At 39.4% G+C, this 17,687-nt stretch overlaps 1 protein-coding gene across 1 annotated transcript in view; it reads right to left on the bottom strand.

Annotated features, from left to right (window-relative positions):
• The window catches only part of CFAP91 (cilia and flagella associated protein 91), an 85,635-nt gene extending 76,366 nt beyond the window's left edge, over positions 1–9,269 (bottom strand). The window contains exons 1-5 of the mRNA XM_045785102.2: positions 9,057–9,269; positions 3,195–3,271; positions 2,523–2,680; positions 1,651–1,734; positions 294–350 (exon numbers count right to left, since the gene is read on the bottom strand). Coding sequence (XP_045641058.2) covers positions 294–350; positions 1,651–1,734; positions 2,523–2,680; positions 3,195–3,271; positions 9,057–9,180 — 500 coding nt within the window. The 5' untranslated portion in view covers positions 9,181–9,269. The remainder of the gene's footprint in view (positions 1–293; positions 351–1,650; positions 1,735–2,522; positions 2,681–3,194; positions 3,272–9,056) is intronic.
• Between the last annotated feature and the right edge of the window lie 8,418 nt (positions 9,270–17,687).

Genomic DNA, 17,687 nt, shown 5'->3' on the forward strand with positions numbered 1-17,687 from the left:
TTACATATGAACATATATATATATATGTTAATAACATATTTGTTATAACATATTTGCTAATAACAGAAGTTATTAGCAAAAAGACAATTTACCCTCAATGTATCTCATGCTTTTGGTTATTTTCTATTTCATTTTCTAAAATGCTGTTCATGACCCACTAAAATATGTCATGACTTTCTAATGATTTGTGATCCAGAATTTGAAAAATGTTGATTTAGAGAACTATCTTCTGGAAACAAATATGGGAACAAATAATAACTAGAAAAAAAAGTTGTAAAATAATGGTTACTTACTTGGTTGCTGCAAAAACAACATTGAATGGTATCTGTTGATGAAATGGAAGGAAAGGCCTGGTGAAGAAAGAAGAACACAAACGTGTGGGATTTTTACATTGTGTGCTCTCTGGGCTTTATTCCAACCCTCATAGTAGTCCCTTAAAATCAGTGAGCTTGAATATCCCATATTGGTAATCCTCAAACCTGGACAAACACAAAATCACTGGAGAGTGGGGAGATTTTTGTTTAAAATGCAAATTACCAAGTCTAGCCCAGGAGACCCAGTAGATTTAAGGTCGTGCTAATGAATCTGCATTTGTACTAACCATTCCAATATTTTGCCTGCAGATGGTAAACAAGTCACACTTTCAAAAGCAGGGCCTTATGCCTGGGCTTCAGCTGGTCATGAGCTCCCAGCAACTTCTACAGTTCCCTGAGACATTCTGAAATTCTCAATGATTTAGTTTTAAAAACTACCCCCATAAAGTTTAGGAGTTGAGCATACTATGTTGAAAATTTAACAGTTCTCTAAAAAGTCAGCATTATAAAACTTCTCTAAGGAAGTTGCTCACAAACAACAATGTGGATTACAAATTTACTTTCTCATGGAAGCTTATGTACATATGGCATCGAGACCATTTTTCTAACCACACAAGACCTATAGGGAGATCCTCATTTTATTCTAATCTGACTATATGACTATCACATGAGTATTGATCACAAATGAAGCAAAGTGAAACTTTCGACCGTGTTGGTTTTGGCAATATTCACACAAACACAGTGAATGTCGCCTATTTGTCTGCTTGTAACAATTTCTCATGTGCTACAACTGTCATGATGTCTCTGCTGTATCTCATTTGATTTGATGACATTTTGTTCTCAAATATACATTCTTATTTACAACTAGCATCTCTGAAGTTAGGCAGATTTAGCTAGAATCCCAGATCTGCCACTAGCCAACTTAAGAGGCTTCAAGCAATTTATTTTTCTTCTCTTGGTCTCAGCTTCCTTACTGATAAATAGGGATAATAGATCTTATTCTACATTTCTGTTGTAAAAATTGATTATATAGGGGCACCTCAGTGGCTGACTTGGTAGAGCATGCAATTCTTGATCTCAGGGTTGTGAGTTTGACCCCCATGTTATTTTTATTTTAAAAATAAATTTTTATTAAATTTAAATTAAATATTAAAATTTAAATTTTTATTTTAAAAACAAAATCTAAAAAAAATTGATTATATATATAAAGCACTTAAACTGGTACCTGACACACTGCATGCACTCAAAACTGATAGCTGCTATCATTATCACAAAGATATTATCATAAAGATAAAAATAATATCAGGGCTCATTTTCATTAGTAATTACTTTTTACCTTTCAAAATATTTATAGCGATTCCGGCCAGTAATTTCAGGATCTTCATAAGCCTCTTTAGCCATCTGAAAAGATGCATCAGTTCTAAAATGAAGCAGGAAAACATTATTAAAGTCTAACATGTCATTTCCAAATATAATTTATATTTCATATTTTTATGTCTATAAAGTAGGAGATGCACAGGGTATCTGAGACTGAGAGCCAAGTCTTCTATAACATGCACCTGACTGACCTACATCTCAGACTAGATAATAATTAGTTTCCCTGAGCCAGGAAACCAGGAGCTAACAACAGGAAGTAAGAGTAAGAAAACAGTAGATTTATGAAATCTCACCTACAAAAATGCACACTTTCAATTAATAGTACATTGGAATAACAGAGTTTCAAGAGACAACTTTTTATGTCCAAGCTGAAAGGTAGCTTTTTTCTTTTAATTTACTAGGCATGACTTGTAAATAATTAAAAGAATAAAGAATGCAAGAGACTTGTCTCTGAAGGTGCTTTGGCTGCAAATCTCCAAATATATATGCATATATATTTAGATACTAGCAGAAGGGTATAGTTGCAATTTCTAAGATGGATCAAAGAAACAGATTCAATCACCTCTACCTCTACCTTTGGTGGCAAACTGTCATTTAATATATGTATTCACTCCAAGCTTCTGAGAATATCTACTAACCTATAAACCCATAACCATTGCCCCTGAATCAGGCCCGTTTTGGTTAGAGGGTTTAAGAGAGAGAATTTGGGGTCAATTGATCTAGGTGTAACATCACAATTGTACTTTTAAAAAAATGCAGAATAAAAAATCTTAAGAAGAAAAATGCTTTCATTACAAACATGCGTAGCAGCTGAAGCTACCTGACACTTACATGGCGAGCTGCCCGAGGGCTTCTCTGTGTTTCTCCTCCTGTCCTTTCCATTCCCGGCGGATGAATGGTGGGACAGGGTCTGCCTTGCTCCGATACAGAGAATATCTTGGGTAATGGATCAGATTACTGAACATGGCTCTAAACCTGGGAACTTTTCTCTAATATTAGGACAGGGAGATAGGGAGGAAAAGGACAAAATTTTACCATCAGATGTTCTGGAGCATTTTATTTATTACTGTAAATTTTGAAAGGTACAAACCAGTGTATGTAGCATAGAAAGAAGGGTAATTGTACATGCATAGAATATCTCTAGAAAGATACCCAAGAAACTGATGATAATGGATGATTATGAGAAGGGGGCTGAGGGTTAGAATTTGTTTCATACTATATATGTTTTTGTACTACTTGAATTCTTTTAACACAGGCATATATAACGTTTCCCACTGAAATAAATTAGGTTATAATGAGTCCTTTATTCACTATTAGTTAATTAATTTCCACACTGGGCTACAAGTATCGAGATGTCTTATGCCCTAGTAATCATGGCAGAGTAATTCCTGCAGAATATAAAATCCACTGGAGATCTCATGATTAGTCGATCTGATTAGCGTGGTTAGCAAAACTAGATGGTTCAAGTTCATTAGGCTACCTTAGTAATTGAATTAGACCTACCAGTCTCTTTCGAATCAGGTTAGCTTGGATATTTGCCTGTGTGTGGTCTTTCTCACTTGACACAATAAACAATGGATCTGCAAAATAAACAATAAGTGGTATAAGGAACGGAATATATCTAGACTGAGAATAATGACAAAATAATGTTACTTCTTAATTGGAAAACAAATTACAAGATTTAGATATTGCCTAACTCTACGACAGCTCATTGCCCTGTTAATCTACCACCAGTGAGAGTCTGTAAGATGCAATTTCCTCTGTGTATTCCAAAGTCAGGTTATCGAATTGGAAGGCACGAAGTAGGCCTGATATGTTCTCAAGCACCAGGGCCTAAACACACCGTCTTTTCTCTCCTATGAACAAACCGCTTTCTGGGTCTGGGTAGCCCAGGAAATACTCTAAGATGAGAAACCCTATATACACTAACTACACCCATTTGCAAGTGAAAAAAATAACACATTGGGGCACTACCTCCCATATTCAGTACAAGGGAAATATACACACTCTTAACAATATGTCACCTCAGAATTGATAAACATAGTAAGAAAATGTCATTCTCTAATAATAAATAAATAAAATCAGCTATAATTCACTCCTTAAATTTAGAAGGATGTTGATGATGGGACTAAGTTTTTTCTCCAAAGTTCAACAAAAGAATGCCCTATTATTTTAAGTATGGGCTTATTAGGTATATCTTTAAGGCAATGAAGAATATTTATGATTGATTATACCATCCCTTAAAATTAAACAATATATTAAATTCATAAGCAACCTCCAGATAGCGACTTGATTTCCGAAATAGATATCTCTTGAGAAACAAATACCCTGACCAACTAGTATAGATGACTTGGCAACATATTTCTTCACAGAAATTAATAATTGTTATTGTGATTTACAAGTAATTTAAATTTAATTTAATTTAGATAATGTGAGTCAATTCCTAGAGTCTAATAATTCCTCAGTTACCCAACAAAAATAGTATATTGGATGCAGACATTTAATATTCTCCCCAAGGTTGAAAAACTACAAGAGGTTCAGTTCTCTTTCATTCAAGAAAGATTTATTGACAGGTTACTATGTTCAAGGTGCCTGGAACATATCGAGAAAAAGATAAAGATCCCTGACTTTATGAGAGAGACAATAAACAACACAAAAAATTAGCATATTATACAATATGTTAGAGGATAGTAAGTGCTACTAAAAAAAGTGGGGAAAGAGCAGGTAAGGGAGATTGGGTTGCAATTTTACACAGGTAGTCAGGGCAGGCCAGGCCTCATTGAGGGGTGACTTTATTTTTTAAGATTTTATTTAAGAGGGAGAGAAAGAAAGACAGAGAGAGAAAGCAGGGGGAGCAGCAGAGGGAGAGGGAGAAGCAGGCTACCTACTGTGCAGGGAGTCCGAGGCGGGGCTCGATCCCAGGACCCTGGGATCATGACCTGAGCGGAAGGCAGACAGTTAACCTGACTGAGCCACTCAGGCACCCCGAGGGGTGACATTTAAGGAGACTTGCAAGTGGGGAGTTAATTATACAGTCATCTGAAGGAAGAGCATTTGAAGCAGAGGAAATAGCTAGAGCAAAGGCTCTAGGATGGCAGCATGCCTGACATGTTTGAAGAACAGCAGAGACCAACAGGATTGAAAGAGTGAGAGGCAAAATATGGTAGATAAAAGGTCAGGCAAGTTACCAGGAGCCTAGATCACATGGGGCTTTGTGGACCACTGAAAAGACTTTGGTTTTTAATCTGAGCTGGGAAACCGTTGCAAGATTTTGAGACAAGATGTGACAAAATCTGACTTACATTTTAAAATGTTCACTGTAGGGGCTCCTGGATGGCTCAGTTGGTTAAGCATCCAACTCCTGGTTTCAGCTCAGGTCATGATCTCAGTGTTGTGGGACTGAGCCCCGCATAGGGCTCTGTGCTCAGCGTGGAGTTTGCTTGGGATTCTCCCCCATTCCCTCTCCCCTTCCCGTCTGCTCCTCTGCCCCTCTGCCCACTCACTCATGTGTGGCTGCCCAGTAAAGAACAGACTGCATGGAAACAATGGAAAAGACAGGGAGACCTATTAGGAGGCTCATACAGTGAGCCTAGAGAAGAGATGATAGTGATGGCAACAGAAGTGACAAATTGGGGCAGGATTCTAGATATATTTTTAAGGTGGGACAGAGAGGACTTATTAATGGATTGGAATGGTGTGTGTCAGAGAGAGAGAGAGACAAGACAATGATGGCTCCAGGATTTTTGGACTTAGCAACTAAAGCATGCAGTTGGTATCAACTGACACAGGAAAGCCTGTGGTGGAGCAGGTTTGTAGGGAAAACATGAAAAGCATGCCCTGGGTGTCTATTATATGTCCAAGTGGAGAAATGAAGTAGGCAATTTGATATAAGAATCCAGAGTTCGGGAGAGAAGTCTGGACCAGTGATGTGAATTTGGGAATCATCACTTTTAGATACACTCTTCTTTAGCAGCAGCACCCAAATTCACACCTATGATTCAAGTTGAGAAGTGATGAAACTGGGCTGATTAAGAATGATGGGGCCAGATTTTGTGGCCCCAAATTACAGGCTAGTGAATTAAAGCCTGAATGAATGCACCTGTTTAAAGGGAAGACGGCTATAGCTTCAACATGTCAGATATATTGGGAATAGTATGGGACAAAGGGAAATTTTTTTTAAAGATTATTTATTAGAGAGAGAGAGTGTAAGCAGGGGGAGAGGCAGGGAGAGGGAGAAGCAGAGCTGAAGGCAGAGGCTTAACTGACTGAGCCACCCAGACGCCCCCAAAGGAAAATTTCTATTCATACTCTTAAGTAATTTAAAAGATGTTACTGGGTCTACAGTTCCAACTGTGTTGTTCATCTTAAATGAGTTTAGGCTGCATTTCCCCTAAATCTGAATAATAAATTATAAACCATTCTCTTCTTCCCATAAGGCGTACAAAGACAGGCTATCTATAGAAACATTCCTGCCGCCTATAGAAGATAATGACACAATACTGTGTGACTTAGGACTACACATTCTGCAACATACCCTACAACTGTGATCATAATCAGTGCTCAAAAGGCAATATAAGGACCTCTGAGATGCCCAGGTAATACGACTCACCAGGTATCACCTGCTTATTCCTAGACAGGTATTAAGTGCTTTATGTGCAATATTCCATTCAATCCTCACAAAAACCCAATGAGGTAGGCACTAGGCCTTCTTTTCATAGGGGAGGAAACTGAGGCTTCAAGAAGTTAGCCACTTACCAACAGTTCGAATTTCAACTCTGATCCTTCTGGCTTCCAGGCCTAAAATTATTGAAACCCCATGAATTTTATGGGTGAGAGTTTCCCACGGAAACCATGAGAAAGCCCTTCAGCCAATGTGCCCATACTGTAGAAACTGTTCTAGCAAGCCTAGGAAGTTGTCACAACCAAGTAATCATGAGAGAGAGGAAGTGCATTAAGCCCCAAAACAGAAGGATTACTTTTCGGCAAAAGTATAATAATTGCATATTCTGGGTAAAAAGAAAAGAGGAAAGAGCTTACGGTAAACCTAGAAAGCATTTTGAAAACATTTTTGGAAGCTAGGAAAACTATACCATATATTTCAAAGGCTTTCATTATCAGCAGTGTAGCTACTAACCAATGTACAGACTCAGGAAAGTGACAACGTACGGCGGTCACTTCGAGAGGCGCTTGGGAGATACAAAGCATTTACCAAAAGACTGAGTAAAATACAAAATGGTATATAAATGAGGTAAAATCTATTAAGAAAATGATGTTAACCTAAAGTACCAAAAAAATGTAAGGTATCTGAATTCATCTTAATTGCTAGAGTGATCAGAAGAGTAAAGATTACATTTAATGAAGATGCCCAAAGCTTCTTAGAGGAGCAAAAGCCTTGCAGACAATTAATTCTGGGAAAAGCCCACTGGGTTTGAGGGGTGGGGGTGGGGGAAGTGTGAAAAAGCTGGAAAGGTGTTCATGCGTGCACCACTGACCACCACACTGACCCCACCACAGTTTTGTCAGGATGGAGGGTGGAAATCGGACCCAAGCCAGTCAATTCACTGGCTTGTCAACAACCTATCTTATTTCTCTCCTCAATTTTCAGCTAAGATACACGAGGACTCTATACAATTGGTGATAAGCTTTAGGATGAGAGGTCATGTAGACTGCCACCCCAGTCCCAGTCAGAGTAAGAGAAATCCATAAAGAAGTGGCTTTCTGTTAGATGGAAGAAGGAAACATATGTGCAGCAAAAAGCAAGGGTTAGAGTTGCCAGATAAAATATAGGATGCCCAGTTAAATTTAAATTTCATATAGGCAATGAATAACTTTTTATATAAATAGACCCCAAATATTGCATGGGGCTAAAAATTTATACTAAAATATTATTCGCTATTTATTTTAAATTCAAATTTAACTGTGCATCCTGTATTTTTACTTGCTAAATCTGACAGCCTACACAATGCAAAAAACCATAAGGGCCAAGAAATCACACAGAAGGGCCCCACATCTTAGTTCTGACCTTCCCTGACTTGATTCTACTTTTTCCTGGCTATACTATGCTTCCTGTCCACTGATAGCTGTGAGACTGCCTGTTTTATTGGGACAATCCAAACTTTATTTGTTCTATTTTGATTAAGTTTCTGTTCCTTGAAAGAACATGGAAACATTTAGCAATCTCTCTGCAAAAAAAAAAAAAAGAGAGAGAGATTTTTAATGATAAAAGAGACAAGAAGCTTGATAAATTCTTTGCCTGTCTTTACTGAAGAGGTCTATCCAATTCCCAAATTACCTTTGAAACAAACACAGTGATGGTAAACACAGTTTACCTGACTTATTTTACAAAATGAAGCCAAGAGTGAATAAAGAAAACCATGGGTCATAATAAGTAAGCAATCATTACATAGCCTCTATACCAGGAAATGGGTAACCTGTGGACTCCCATCCAATCCCCAGATGATCCTGGGAATCCTAGAGAAGATACCACATGGTTAAAAGCAATGCAAGGTTCAGGTGAAGAGCATGAGACTGATGAGGGCAAAATTAGAAAAAAAAAATCATGCTTAACTGATTAAAATTCTTATAATAGTAAACTCAAAATCCAGTAAACATTTATGAAGTACCTAGCATATGTATCCACACTGGAATAGGTGCTGAGAAGGCTGCAAAACTGTATAAAACAAGTACCTAAAGAACTCAAGGAACTTCAGGTCCAGTAAAAGAGACAGAAATAAACAGACAAGCAGGGCATTAAAACAGACTGGGCCTGCCTTTATTGAATCCAGTGGACTTAGTTTATAAGCAATGCTTTGATGCGTAACAATAAGTTAAAAATAAATAATAAGTTAAAAACAATAAGTTAAAAAATAAAACAAAACGGAAAACAAAGGTGAGATAAACTGCCACTTCTTTATCTACAAAGCCAAATTTGGAGTTGCCCAGGGAATGGGAGCGGGAAGGTCTTTTTTGTTGGGCACTTTACACAGTTTGAACGTGGGAATGTTGAGGGAATCTCCAAGTCTGCAAATCATTGCATACTTTTCTGGATAAGAAAACACCGGTAACAGGTTTCAGGAAGACTGCTTAAGGCTGTGCAAATGATCAGGAAAAGACGGTGGCGAACAGTAAGGCGATCCCGCGCCGTGTTCGGAGACGCTGAGCGCACCTCGGGCTTCCGACGCGCGCGGAGAGCACCGCCACCTGGGGAGCTCGGAGCTGCTCCCACCCAACAAAGGATAACCGCGGACAAGGGATCCGTCCTGAGGCTCGTGTTCCGTTCACCGCGCCCCTGGCCCTGCCACCGTCCCGAAGCCCACCTAGCCCAGGAGTCAAAAACCCCGGAGGGAGGTCTGGTGCCACCCTTACCGTACAGAAAATCATACGGTCGACTGGAGGAGACGTTGCCCCGGGCCCCAGACCTCACCCCGCACCGGGTCTGAGACACCTGCGGGTTGGCCTGGGGCTCCTCAATAGTCACCACATGGCTCATGGTGTCGCCTCTTCTCTCCGGCCAGCCGGGGACCAACTAGGGACGCCTAGCTGCCGTGCGCACCGTGGCTATGGTAACCTTCTCCCAAGCGCCGGTATAAGGGGCGGGGCTTGAAACGGAAGGGGCGGGGCTGGCGTGGGAGAGGACAAATAGGGTCAGGAAAAGGGCGGGGTGCGGCTAGGCTGTGGAGAGGAAGGATTTGGCGGGTAAAGAGAAGCTCCGCAGTGCGTGAGGGGCATGTGGGGCTCGTGGGAAGAAAGATCGAAAAGAAGGGCAGGCTTGAGGAGGGGAGGCTGCTGGGGTGGGGTAAGACGTCCTCGCTTCCCACTACACTCCCAAAACTGCCGTGCGCCTTCAGCCGCCCACCCTGGGTCGGCTCCCGGAGAGCCGGTGTCTGCTGCTCAAATCCAGCAGCGATTTGGCAATTACAGTTCTCAGCTCTTTCGGAAATCCCCGGGAAGTCTCAGAACCTTCTAGAATAATTGGGGGTCTTTCATTTTGGACATCCCCTTTCCGCGGGACTTGTTCTGCTTTTTAAAGCTATTAAAGAAGATTTTAAACATAGGCAAAAGTGAATCCATTTTTAATAACCCTCACGTACCCACCACCAAGAATCAACAATTAACATTTTGTATCTAGTTTCATCCCCTCCCACGCTCTGTGCTTGAGTATTTTGAAACATATCCCAGACATTATTTTACCCTTAAATTAATGTGCATCTCAAACTGATACGGATTTTTTTTAACTTCACCATTATCACATCTAATAATAATTCCTTCATGTCATCTAATACTCAGTGCCTATTCGAATTAACCTTGTTAAAGCCGAAACGTCATTTAATAGTTTTTTTTCCTATCAAAAGATTAAAAAAAAAAAAAACCTTCACATTGCATTTTGGTATAGCTCTTAAGTCTTTTAACAGTAGATTTCTAATACTTTCAAGGATTTTATTACCTGGGATTCTTCTATAAAAAAAATTTTTTTTGAGGGGCCTGGGTGGCTCAGTGGAAGGGTCTGCCTTCAGCTCAGGTCACGATCCTGGAGTCCTTGGATCAAGTCCTGGATTGGACTCCCTGCTCAACCGGGAGTCAGCTTCTCCCTCTGCCCCTCATCCAGCCAGTGCTCTCTCTCTCTCTCAAATAAATAAATAAAATCTCAAAAAAAAAAAAAAAAAAAAAAAACTTTCACCAACTCATTGGTTATCCTGAAATACCTGTATCCTAGAAGAAAGACTGGATAAATGTTGTGGTTTTTCATTTTAATTATAAAATTTCAGAGTAATGAATTGGTGCCCTAGCAATCTCCAGTGTTAACCAGTAAGGTTTTGTTTGTTTAGTATCATTAGGAATGCATACATTTTACAAAGCTGATGTGTTTTAATCCATTATTGTTATTTATGATACTCAAATGATCCCGTTAGGCTAGTGGCACATCTTAGAGTTGACTTCTTTGTCCTTTTGATGTGATCCATAGACACTTATTGAATAAGCGTCCTGGCTGTCTACACCTCTTTCCGCACATACTCCTGGTTTTGTTTACTCCTAAACTTCTTGGGGGTTTTGCAAACCAGCCATATGCTTTGTCACTCCCTAGCCCTTGTTTGAGCTGATTTCTTTGCCTAAAATGCCTTTTCCTATTTATGCATCCCAACTAATTTAGGTATCCTTGAAGATTCGGTGCTAACTTTACTACCTTTAGGTAGTTTCCTCAAATCCACCAAATAGAGCGAGGCTTCATTCTTTCTTCCAATGGTATAGTAGCACCGATAGCATGGACCACCTTGAATTAGTAATTGTTTGCAACTCTGCCCCACACAACTGTGAGTTCATTGTGGGCACGGGCCCTCACATGAATATTTTGTATCTCTGAAGTTCCTGATAAATGAAAACTTAATAACATGATTCCTAAATTAATAAATCCATCTGTTTATTAAACAAATTTACTATCTGCTATAAAATAGGTATTGAAGATTCTGAGATAATTTGTGCAGCTTATTGAACAATGGAAAAAACAGATACAGAAACAAAATACAATGTTATGATAATATTTTTCTGTCTGTGGGCATGCTACATTTCCCACTTTCTGTCCCTTTTTCCCAGAATGCTCCTCATCCCTGTCCTGCATCTTCTCACTGCTGACTCCTCAACATTTGAGTTCTCAGCTAAAATGTTCCCTCCTCAGAAAGACTTCTCCTCACTGAATCACATAAATTATCTTCAGTAGCCAACAGCCAGCCCCTTCCATAAATACATTGGAAGACATTAACCCATAGAATATGTCAAACGCAATGAGATATATGTGACTATGTGATTGTCTTATATAGACAGTACAGGCCATTCTACTGGAGTTGTTCACTCTCTCCCTTGCATGGAGGAAGCAAGTGGCCATGTTGGGGAACCCCACATAGTAAGGAACAGAGCCTCTTGAAGCTGAGGGCAGCTTCCAACCCACAGTAAAAAACCAAAACCCTCAATCCTACAACTCAAGAAACTGAACTCTGCCAACAACCTGAGTGAGATTGAAAGCATATCCTTCCTCATTAGAACCTCAGACAAGATCACAGTCTCACCCAATATCTTCATTGCAGTCTTGTGAGACCCTAATCAGAGGAGTTACTTAAGCCGTGCCTAGATTCCTAACTATAAAAACTGAGATAATAAACGTGTATCACCGCTAGGTTTTTGGTAATGCTACACAGCAAGAAATAATGTGCAGTCTTTATGAAATTACATTGTGTCTTGCGGTTTACTTGTAACTTTGATATTGTAGAGGGGTTCTAGTTAATAAAAAAATCACTAAAGTTGAAGTTATACTTTGCCATGTTGGAAGACAGTTGGCCATGTTTCTGCTTGTCTTGTAAGGGGGATGCTCTCTGCCCTTGTTCCTTTGTGCAGGAAACAACCTTGGACAAAGGGAGATAGTATACACCTCTACAGCAAAGGGCAGGTTTGCTTAGAGCTTTAGAAGTCAGTCTCCTGGGTGCCTGCATGGCTCAGTAGGTTAAACGTCTGCCTTTAGCTCAGGTCATGACCCCAGAGTCCTGGGAGAGCCCTACATTGGTCTCGCTGCTCAGTGGGGAATCTGCTTCTCCCTATGCCCCTCACCCCACTCATGCTCTCGCGTTCATGCTCTCTCAAATAAATGAAAACCTTAAAAAAGAAAAAAAATGTCAGTCTCCCTTTGAGCAAAGGGCAGACATTCTTACTGCCCATTATTAAAGATTTGGGTTTCCTAAGCTCACTACTTTTTTTCCTGTAATGCAACCCAGTGTGTATGCAGATGTCATTTGGCCTTCTTCACATCACCCTGCGGAAACTGAGGCTCCGCAAACTGACACAAAAATGCTGATACATTGCTGCTAGGGCTGTAAGTAATAAATCATCCTATATCTCTGACCTAGCAGTTTGCGGCTCTACTAGCATTCATGGGACTGTGGTAGGCAAATAGGGTAAAGTTTCAGACCCTTCAGAATTCTTGAAAAGCCATAGAGCATGATATACAGGACATATTTACCTGCAGAAATTGGAAAGCTTTTTTTCCCCCAGGCAGAAATGTAAATACTATACAAAATTACGTCTGAACTTATTAACTAGGGAAGTGAGAATTCAAGCCTTGTAATTCTTCCCTCTCAGCATATGGTGTCACTCCTCTACCAACATCCACTTCCTACCCTTACTTGGTAAAGTCTCCACACCTGGAAATTAGTTAGGCATAAAAAATAGCTAAGTACTTTCATCATGGTGGGATTTTAGAAAGTATTTCCTTAGTTGTTGCTTGTTACATTACCAGGGCTGTCACCCACAGAATGATTGCTTGGTGCCATTCATTCCATTCAGTACCACACCATAACATATTCACTGTACTATAAGAAAGTCCATTACAGTCACCATTTCAACTCTTGCTGCCCATTAATATAGCAATTACAATAGCAATAGCAAAGAGCCCCACAGGCTTAAAATAGTAAAATATTGTTGGTTAGAATCAGAATTGGCAAGTAAGAACTTGATATGAAAGGTACTAATCAAACCAGCCTCAGAGTTGCCTCTGTAAAACAGATAGTTGAATCTAATCCTTTATTATTTAGTTTTCACATGCCACCTACTCTCAATTTAATCTCCAGTGACAGCTCTAAAATTGTCATGTTTTTCTTGGGGGAAGTGGGTTTTTGAGATTTTTCTTGGGGGAGAATGGGAAACACTAAATGTCACTGTTTTCTACTCCTACTTTTCCTTTAAGAGTAAGGCCATCCTGTTGCTGGGTGAACCGGGGAGACCCTGGTTCCTGAGCCATTGACCCAGCCAGACCTGAAGGAGTTGCCGAAGGTTCTTGGTCTCGTCACAAGAAGGAATTCAAGGACCAACATGCAGCACGGTGGATGAGTAACAGAAGCAGGAAAGTTTATTAAGGCAAAAAGTACCCTGTAGAGATATGAGAGCAAGAATGATAGCAAGAGCAATGTGTGAGCTGGGGGTTCCGTTTCTATCTTTTATTGACAGTAATTAACTGAGAGACAAAATATTTATTACTTGGGGTGGGAAGCAGTGTTTCACACTTTTTCTTCCTAATTTGGTCAGGGGTTTCCTGTCATGGTGTCCACCATCTTGAGCCTGTCTGGTTGGATCTGGCTTCTCGCAGAATGCTGCTGGGACAGGCCTCTGATTTTCCCAATAGCTGGCCATGACTTCCTCAGTGCTGGGCTCCAGGTATACTGTTAGAACCTAACTCACCGCCTACTCTAACAATCCCACGAGTCTAAAGACACCGAGTAAGAAAGTAAAGAATGGTCTTTATGCAAAAATCAATCATTAACCTTAAAGCTTACCTCTTCATAAATTAAAAGAAGAAAAAGCAACCTACATGTGTAGGGTAACTGTACCATTCTGAAACAAGAGGAGAGGTAAGTAGCTGGATATAAATAACTAAGTATTTCACTTTGGAAAGGATTATCTTTTGGTCTTTTTTTCAAGGGCAGTAGAATATTCCATCCCAAAGAAGCAGTTGTTGGAAGGGTTTTAAACATCACGGTGGCTCAACTGATGAGTCACCGATCTCTACTCCTGAAACCAACAATACACTATATGTTAATTAATTGAATTTAAATAAAATAAAATAAAATATTTTTAAAAAGTCACAGTGCTCAGGGAGGAAACTAAGAGCTTGCTAATATCTGGAACACAGCCTGTTAAAGGAAGTGGGGGCAGGACAAGAAGGGGCTGCTACCCAACTTCTTTGCCTGAGGCCTGCCAGTACTAGCTTACCCTGAGGAAGTCACAGAGTGTTGTCACTGCAGTACCCTTTCTTCACTGAAGCAAGGAAGGAGACTGGGCAAGAAAAATCTTTTCTCAATTGCAGAAACTGTTACAGTATTTTGGTCTATAATCTACACCTACAGTTTATTTCAATTCTCTTAACTCCTTAAATTCTCTTAAGATATTTCTTTCTTTTCTTCCTTGTTGATTTTCTAGACACAAAATTCAGTAGCACATTAGAGATCAATGATTAATTTAAAAATAAGAAATATTCACCTTGCATTTAGACAAATTAAGTGGGATAGTAGATGGAGCACAGACCTTAGAAGAAGAAAATGTTGAGCCTCAGGCCTCAGCTTACGAGTTATGTGACCTTGAACAAATCACATCCCTCTCTCAATGTTCTCACCTATAATGTAAATAATAAGCTCCACTGCTGTGAAGATCAAATGATGGTTCACAATCTCATCATGTATGGAAGACATTGCAGCTGAAGATTATGCTGCCATTTCAACTGCCTGTACATTCTAAGTGAGCCAATCTTACAAATCTGGCTTGTCTATTAAGAATTACCAGTGCTGGGGGGCCTGCGTGGCTCAGTTGGTTGGGTGTCTGCCTTTGGCTCAGGTCATGATCTTGGGGTCCTGGGATCGAGCCCCACATCGGCTCCCTGCTCTGCAGGGAGCCTGCTTCTCCCTCTGCCTCTGCCTCTGTTTCTCATGAATAAATAAAATATTTTTTAAAAAGAATTATCAGTGCCAATATGAGAGTTATTGGACAGTACCAGAGGGGAAAAATCAGTTCAAACAACATTTTCTTTTTGTCTCTCTGCTTATTTAAGATAGATCTATGGGAAAAAAATACTTCAAGATTCTTTGTAGCAACAGGGCAAAATAAAGCTTTTTTGGGGGAACAATCTGTCTGAATAAAACTTTATGCTGTGTCTACCATCTGCTAACTACTGTTGGGGCACCAAAAGGAGTATGACAAGATCACAGCACATCATCTACAAATTCACAGTATGTCTTTATGACAAAATGATTATTTTTGCTTAAAAGTAAGGACATGGCTAAAGCTCTTAGAATAAAACTTACCTTGTTTCATACCACCTAAAAGGGTAGTGAAAGAGGACATTAAAATCATTAAATTCAATTACTCCCCCATGAAGCAGTGTTTTCCAAATTGCATTTAGTGGGATACACTTGTTTTTCAAGTACAGATAATTGACTTCCTTATCCTGCTCTGTGCATAACACATTGTCATCATTGGTCCCTGCAAGATCACTTTATTTATTTGCATTTATCCCCATTCTCTTTCCCCACTTACCTTCCTTCATAAACAACCACTCTGTTTAAAGCAAGTCTTTTTACACATATGCCTTTTTATGTGTATTTTTGGGTTTTGTACCCCTTCTTTAAATTTATGTAAATGGTATTGAGGTATGTATCTATTCTCTTTCTTCTTTTCATTACCCACACTCCTTAAAAAATTCTTCCATGTTACTTTGTAAATGTTGTCAATTTCTTCTAGTATGTGCCCAGGACTCTACATTTCCCCATCCACCCCCGCAGCGATGAATGCCCACATTGCCTCCAGTTCTCTGCCCCATAAACACGCTGTGACAATTTTCCCCATATATGTTCTCTTACGGACTTGCTGGGAAGGTCTTTGGAATACAGATCCAGAAACAGAATTGCTGGGTCACAGAAGATGCACCTACTCTTAAATTAACTGGATACTGCCTAACTGTCCTCCAAAATGGCAGGACCACTCCACATTCCCAGCAGTAACCTGGAAGGGTTCCTGCATCCTTACATGTACTTGGCATTATTCAGCTTTCTAATTTTTGTCAGTCTAATGGGTATAAAGTGATACTTCACCGTTTTTCATTTTCCATATCTATGATTCATACTCATTTGGAATAGCTCTTTTTATGAGTGTTGGCCTCAGGTTTTCTCTTCTATATATTCTACATATCCTCTTGCAGTAAGTAGGCAAACAAAAACAAGTTGCTGGAACATTTCAGCTTCTATATACTGTCTGTTCGTATCTGTTTTCCATTTCTCTATTGAGGTTGCTATTCTCTTATCGTTACTTTCTATATGTTCCTTAAATATTCTGGACTTTAATCCCTTGTTGGATTTAGATGCTTCAAGTATCTTTGACAAATTCATCATCTATGTGTTAACTTTAGTTTCTATTAAAAGATAAACTGAGGCATAATAAAAATTTAAGAGTTTCTCTGAACAAAAACTGGTACAAATTGGGCAGCAGAAATGGTTAGGAACACTCGCTCCACTGACAGGAGCTCAGAGAGAGGCTTCTACAGGGACAATGCAGAAGAAAAGTAAGCAAATTATTGACTGGCTACAGCTTAAACCTTAGTAAGCTGTTCGTGAATGCTTGTCCTTAGCATTTTTATTTTGTAACCTTGAGATATTTATAGGCTTAACTTTTGGTTTGCTTAATGTAGGGCACTGCACCATTAGTGCCCCATCAGTCTAATGGCTTCTTTAATTAATTTAACATGTCCTATGGAAAACAACAAGCCTTTGTTTTGATGTAATTAACTTCATTTTTTTTAACTTATGATGAGAGAAAAACTCTCTAAAGGCCTGATATACAAGGGAAGCCATTTTAGATTTCTAGGTTAGCATGACTGTACATAAACTTTGTTCAAACCAAAAGCCTGATTTATGGCCTGCCACACATGCATTGTACCTGCGCTTTGTGAGTGAGTAGCCTAAAGGAAAACCCTCTTGTTCTTGAGATAGCAATCAACACTCTTGTTCCCTGCCTTCCTTTACAGTAAAACTTGTAATTCCTGTCTATATGCTAACATATAATCTTTTGAGCTTTTACAAGATGTAAAAAAGTATATAACTCTGTAAAAACTGTGCATTCTCCAGAGTACTTCTTTCTTCCCTGTGAAGAGTGTTTCCTGGGCAGCTGTTTTAACTTGGGCTCAAAACTCTCTTTACTTTTAGAGATTCTAAATGGTTTGTTCAATTTGCATTGACACAATCTGTGCTTTTGAAATGTTGTCAAACAAGTTGTACCCCACTCCTCAGTATAAAGATAACCTTCACCAACTTTATATGAACATATTTTGGGGTCCAAAGTAATAGAGAAACGCTATTAAAGTTGTGATGATTTTTTTTTTAAGATTTTATTTTTAAGTAATCTCTACACCCAATGTGGGGCTCAAATTCATGACCCCGAGATCAAGAGTCGAACGCTCCTCTGAGCCAGCCAGGC

This window comes from Ursus americanus, chromosome 4 (assembly GCF_024610735.1).
Source record: "Ursus americanus isolate L20-20 chromosome 4, mUrsAme1.1.p, whole genome shotgun sequence".
Classification (NCBI taxonomy): domain Eukaryota; kingdom Metazoa; phylum Chordata; class Mammalia; order Carnivora; family Ursidae; genus Ursus; species Ursus americanus.